At 35.9% G+C, this 6,550-nt stretch overlaps 1 protein-coding gene across 2 annotated transcripts; it reads left to right on the top strand.

Annotated features, from left to right (window-relative positions):
* Positions 1 to 6: 6 nt before the first annotated feature.
* On the top strand, positions 7 to 6,285 carry LOC100166267 (protein artichoke). Of its 2 annotated transcripts, none has more exons than XM_029485938.1 (9): positions 7 to 1,352; positions 1,820 to 1,943; positions 2,071 to 2,267; positions 2,326 to 2,462; positions 2,527 to 3,118; positions 3,204 to 3,357; positions 3,579 to 3,782; positions 3,864 to 4,715; positions 5,350 to 6,285. In XM_029485938.1, the coding sequence occupies exons 1-9, from the start codon at positions 42 to 44 to the stop codon at positions 6,159 to 6,161; spliced, it is 4,383 nt and encodes a 1,460-aa protein (XP_029341798.1). In that variant the 5' UTR covers positions 7 to 41; the 3' UTR covers positions 6,162 to 6,285. The 2 variants fall into 2 exon arrangements, with proteins under 2 accessions (XP_029341798.1, XP_029341801.1); XM_029485941.1 differs by having other exon boundaries at positions 5,336 to 5,637.
* Positions 6,286 to 6,550: the final 265 nt, after the last annotated feature.

Here is a 6,550-nt window from a genome sequence, read left to right as displayed (position 1 = left end):
CAATTGACGAACTAATATTGGAAAATAATGCCATTTCGTCAATGCCTGCCAATGCTTTTTCAACTTTAAAAATTATACGATTAATGCTACGAGAAAATGGAATTCAAAAAGTTGCCTCCAACTGGTTGTCTGATCAAGAAACAAGCATATTAGAATTGTTCATAGTAGAAGCAGAACTTAGAAGTTTTCCAGAGGAAAGTTTAATGGTATTACCTAGACTAGAAGCGCTATCGCTAATTGCAGGTTCATTGACTCGACTACCAATAATATCTGGCTTAGCTAGATTGAGGTATGTTCAAATCGAAGCATCTTCACTGATAAACATGGGGACAGGAAATTTCTTGGGGTTGCCATTTCTAGAACAGTTGCATATCACTGGTTCTCCAAAAATGCAAAAATTGGACGTAGGCACTATACAAGATTTGCCTCGACTATTTTTGCTAAATTTCACGGATTGCGGAATCACGTGGATGCACCCTAGAGCTTTTGCTCGCTTGCCATCACTTATTGAACTATCATTAGTTGGCAACAAGTTAGCTGATGCGTCCAATATCGGAGGAGCAATTAGAGATTTGACCTCATTGACTACAATCAGACTAGATAGAAATGAATTAGAATTCATTAATGAAGCCACATTCGTAGATATACCATCATTACGTCACGTTTATCTTTCCGCAAATAAGATAAGTGACATACGCAGGGGAGCGTTCCATCGAATGCCCAATCTGAAGTCAATCGATATAAGCAAAAATCAAGTACGTCACATCCATCCAGAGTCATTTACACCCGTCCGTGATAACAATCTAGAAGAATTATGGTTATCTGAAAATTCCATAGACAACGCGATGACAATAAGACTAATTTTAGACATGTTTCCTAAACTTCGTTTTCTGGATGTCAGCAGGAATCAGTTACAGGACATAATTTACGGATCAGTACAGGGACATTCAAGACTAGAAATGTTGTATTTAGAACATAATAAACTGCAAAGGGTTGGCAGGGAAACATTTACTGCAATGCCAATGTTGAGAGAATTGAGATTGTCCAATAATTCACTGTCCAATTACTTAGCGATTCCTTTATGGAATTTACCCATGTTAAAAGGGCTTGACATATCTTTTAATAAATTTGACAAACTAGAGCGGCGTATGCTAGCTACATTACCATCATTAAGGCGATTTGATATCAGTCACAATATTGTTTCGTCGTTGGATCCGACCACTTTTATTGATACTCCAAATTTAGAACATGTCAATATATCTCATAACAACATAGATTCTATAAACTCTCTAACACTATCCCATTTATATCATTTGTATGAATTTGATGCAAGTTACAATAAACTTAACCAAGTATGTATTTTATTTTTAGATATATTAAATATTTGTTTAGAATATACAAATGTAATGATTATATGAATTTAGTTTCTTTCACTGATCAAACTAAAATGATTCGTTTAATATCCTACTATTATGATTAAACTTATTTCTTTACATTAAGTTAAATTAAAGTTCAATCTATTATTTCTCTGAATATGTTTGATTCTTAATCACAAACGTAGTCGTAAGGTACCTACATGTTGTTTTATTACACACTTCTAATCTGAGAACCACAGTGTAAAGGATAAATAATCATATGGACAATTTTCTTGTATTAAATCTGTATTTTAACTTATAAGTGGTTATTCAATAAAATAAATTATTAAATATGTATGCAATATTTTCATATAAAATCATAATGTTGTATTATTAAATGTTTTTTTTAATTCTTATTGTTATGCATTTATCCACTAAAAATAAAACATAAATATAATTTACAGTTCGTTGGTGGTATGCCAAGAGCCATTGAATACTTATACTTATCTCATAACAAAATAATGAGCTTGCCAAGTGATAGTTCAACAGATTTACATCTACCAGCTTTGAAGCTTCTTGATGTTTCAGGTAACCTAATAAATCATTTCGTTATAATCGGTATGTGTATTATTTTATCATAGGCTTTGATACTAAAATAATATAATAATATCTTATATTTTAAATGTTTGATTTTAAATGGAATTTATTTGTTTAGATAATGGTATTCATAGAGTACCATCGAATTCATTGACTGCTTTAAATTTATTGCGTTGGCTATATTTGGGTGGCAATTCAATGCAACAACTAGATAATGGAGCGTTCAGTGGATTAAACCAATTAGAAATTCTGACATTAAATGACAATAAATTATTAACTATACATCCAAATACTTTTAAGGAGTTGCCTCTTCTTGTGAGTTTGAATTAATAAAATTAAACACGTACAATTTCTAATTCATATTATTTTTTAGAACGAATTAAATTTGAAAGGTAACAGATTAGAGATATTAGAACCTTCTTTGTTGGCTAATAATGAAAAATTGAAAAAACTCGATGTAAGTCATAATAGACTAACTGAAATTCATGAATCATATTTTTCTATTAATAAGTAAGTAAAAATAAAACTATTTAATTATTTACATTAATGCATATTAATTTGTGTATTTATTTAGGGAACTCGAAGAACTATCTATTTCTCATAATTCTTTATCGGAGTTTCCGTCATCATTAGCAGCGAATCCAAACTTAAAAATTCTAGATTTAAGAAATAACGAAATTAAACAAATGAAAAGTGGAATGGTCTCATCAATGCCATATCTAAAAGAGTTGTATTTGTCAGAAAACAACTTAAACATTTTAAATGAAGGGGCCTTTCAACAGCTACCAAATCTGACTATTTTAGAAATGGAAGGAAATAATCTTAATACATTACCTTCGTATGGCATACAAAGCTTGCCAAATCTTATGGTTGTAAAAATGGCTAGAAACAAATTAGTTTCCTTGCCAAGTGCAGCTATGGTGAATCTACCAATGCTACAAATTGTTGAACTGCAACAAAACCAACTTAATGAGATAGCTAGTGACGCATTTGTTGGTATACCAAATTTAGTTATGATGAACTTGAGCCACAATTATTTGAATGGGATGGAGAAATCCGGTTTAAATAATCTAAGAAACTTGGAAGTCCTTGATTTAAGCCATAACAAGTTAAAACAAATAACTACTAGAAGCATACAAAATATGCACTCATTAATCATGTTAAAAGTAAGCTATGTAATATTTTCTTACAACAGTTATTATCAAACAATATGTTCATAAAAATATTATAGAGAAATTTGTATTGTTCTAGCTTGATAACAACAGATTGTGTAATATTGTTGGAAGCCCATTTGAAGGAATGAGCCGTTTAAGAGTATTAAGCTTACGGGATAATAAGATGACTTCACTCTCAGAATCCACGTTTAACAGTATCAAACCTACAATATCCCGTCTGGATGTTGATGGTAAATTATATTTGTTATACACATTATACAATTGATTTTACTGCAGTTGTATTATTCATATAATTGTTCTATATATTGCTTAATGTACATATATTATAATCATATACAAGAACAATACGACTATAGTATTTGAAACAATAATATGAATATATTAATATTATAAGCTGAATAAATAAAATGTTTATTTCATTTGATAATAATTCAATATTATGTTTACATAGGTAATCCAGTACACTGTGCTTGCAACATGAAATGGTTGCAATCATGGTTAAGAACAACAGCTGACAGTTTTGGCCCTAGATGTACCGACGGTACTTTGCTTAGAGAAATGCCTTTTACATCGAAGCACTGCGACGAAAAAGAATCAAACAATATAGAGGAAAACATTCCAGGCTGTGAAATTGAATCTGTTCCTGTTGGTAATGGTAAGAGTAGCGTATAAAACCCACCATATATTACAAACTTACAAAGATGGGTTATGGACTAATATTTAAATATTATTACAGCAAATACAGTGACATCAAATAAGGTAACAACGTGGACAAACAGCGATGAATCGGATAAAAATAAACCACTGCCAGAAGAAACTGATTATTTTTACGATGACGTTGTCGATCTAAATGACAAAACTGAACTCCAAAGAGGTTATTCAACTGAGAAAACACTGTCGACAATATCTCCTGCAATTTTATCACACTACGTACCCGGTGATACACCAACATTGTATGCCAGTTCTCGGCCCAATAGCTCTTCTTCTTACACCGATGACCACTCGGTGCAGAGCAATGCCGGCGGTACTGCATATACATTTTTCGGCGTACCAATACCACCACTGAGTCTGAACAATATATGGGGTCAATCAAAAGGCACCGGTAAAAGACTCAAGGATAGCAGACGAAATTCATTGCCAAAAAGGACGTCAACAGTAGACCAAGATAGTTTTACACCAATATTACCGGGCACTAATGGTTACCGACCAATGATGACTACTCCTGATAATAATTTCTTCGGAGAAGATGTGGAGAATGAAGATGACGTGGAAAATATTTACAGAAATGCTAGTGCGTCCAATAAAATTATAGGTTCTGGCAGTCCTCCACGATATCAATTTAGCAGCACCACAGAATCACCATACCGTTATGATAGATTTTCCAGCAGTGATTTAAGTTTTTCTAAGTTCGTAAACATCACGACTCGTGATTCCTTATTCGAGTCAGCCACTATAAATTCAATCATTAGACCAACTGTTAAACCAAGTATAACCAACAACCAGCAACAAACGTTGGCATCAGCTACCACCTTACAAAGCGATGATTCGGCTAACCAATCCGAAATTTCACTTGTTCAACTGTCAACAGGTAACAATATGTCGTCCAAGTTCTAATATATAGTTGTAATGGTAAAAGTATGTTTACCCCCTTCCTTTAAAAAAGCTGAGCATACCACTGCTGTGCACCTAAGAAAAAAAAGCCCCTTTCCATCAGCAAACCCATTTCAGGATCCAGCGCACACCATCTAATATAGATTAGGTATTTATTTACGAGCTTATCAAAATTATTTTCGTTTATAATATAAATTAATATGTATCATTACCTAATTAAATTCAGCAACCATCTTGTCGAAACTAAACTACCTTCCCACACAACTCACCCAATTATATCTATGTGAAGTTAAATACAATATTTGCTTTATTGAGTTGTTTTCCACTATACAGTTTGTCCAAAAAGCCCAGTATCTGTGGTTTGCGAGGAGACCTCTTAACACATCAATATAATATATTAATGTGTGACTTACTTTATAGGTAATGAATATAGTATGTATATATTTTTTAAAGTAATACACTAGAGAAGATTTTTTTAATTTCATCACATTCGTTTTATTCCTCGTTCATTACACCCACCTCCCCACTCCCACGCTGCAGCCTAAGTTAGGCGTTCCCTCGTGAGAATTGCTTTTTAATGTACCTACACCCGTAAAGTCGTGTGTTCGCAGTGGGACCCGCGACGACGAGCTCGGCGACCCAACAACAGCGCCAATTTGCCACCGTCACGCATCCGGCCACCACAGCAGCGTCGACGACGGCGCCCAGTACGACCGCAGCGGTCTCCGAAGCGGTCAACGTGTCCACGCCATCGTCGCTGACCGGTTTCTTGGCACCCGGTGGTCAGCTGCCGGTGCACAAAGACGGAACCGGTGGCCCGGTGTCGGTGCACAAAGATGGATCCAGTGGCCAGGTTCCAATGCAGAAAGATGTAACCGGTGGCCAGATCCCGGTGCAAAAAGATGGAACCGGTGGCCAGGTGCAAGCGTCACACAAAGACGGTGGTGGCGTAGTGGTCACCGGTAAGCCGTCCATCGTGAAGGTAACGTTGAGCCCGCCCGGCCAACAGGGCCAGCCACAGCAACAGCAACCACAACAACAGCCCCAGCACCAGAGGCCCCAGGCGGCGGCAGAAGACGCCAAGTACTCGAAGAGTGGCGCCAACAACCATCAGCAAGCGTACCAACTTCCGCCGCCCACCAGGTCAACGGACGCGTTCCAGTCGACGCCGTTCAAGACGAGTTCGGCGAGCGACTGGTACTATGCCAACTACAACAAGACAAACGTGGAACCGTTCGTCAGCAAGACGTCGTCCACGGCGTCCCGCGCCGGACGTCCGCCTACTGTTTCAGCCACGGCAGCGATTGCTGCGACTGCCTTGACGGCCGTTTCCTGTTTCGGACGATCACCCGCTACTCTTGTAATACCATACTGTACACTGACCTATATTTTATATTATCATTACTATCATAATTATTATTAATTGCATTTGTGAATTACCGTATATAACCTATACCTATACCTATATAATTTTACTTATGGGATAATATAATAATATTCTGTAGATTTAGATTACGTATTGTAATATATGGGTGAACCTCTGAACATATATAATTTGTGTTATGCCTACATATAGCCTGTAGTGTAGGTATACATTAAATAATAATTGTATTACTTTGATTTGTATTCATATTTCGTAGCCTTATAGTCAGTGCCGAAGCCAGAGGGTGGCTGAAGGTGCTGTGGACCTCCCAGAATTTTTCAAAAAATTTAAAAATACCTTCAGCGTTCTGTGAACGTATTACGTTGGACATAACCGTCATGGCATCGTCTATTAAAATTTAATTTTTACGAGAATTGTTTCAAAAGTCA

The sequence above is a fragment of the Acyrthosiphon pisum genome, chromosome X (assembly GCF_005508785.2).
Source record: "Acyrthosiphon pisum isolate AL4f chromosome X, pea_aphid_22Mar2018_4r6ur, whole genome shotgun sequence".
Classification (NCBI taxonomy): Eukaryota; Metazoa; Arthropoda; class Insecta; order Hemiptera; family Aphididae; genus Acyrthosiphon; species Acyrthosiphon pisum.
This window is presented reverse-complemented; position numbering and strand designations above follow the sequence as displayed.

Coding starts and splice junctions, on each gene's coding strand:
- LOC100166267 (XM_029485938.1), top strand. CDS start 42: ATGCCTGCCAATGCTTTTTCAACTTTAAAAATTATACGATTAATGCTA. Junction 2,268..2,325: donor TTAAGGAGTTGCCTCTTCTT/GTGAGTTTGAAT, acceptor ATTATTTTTTAG/AACGAATTAAATTTGAAAGG. Junction 3,783..3,863: donor ATCTGTTCCTGTTGGTAATG/GTAAGAGTAGCG, acceptor ATATTATTACAG/CAAATACAGTGACATCAAAT.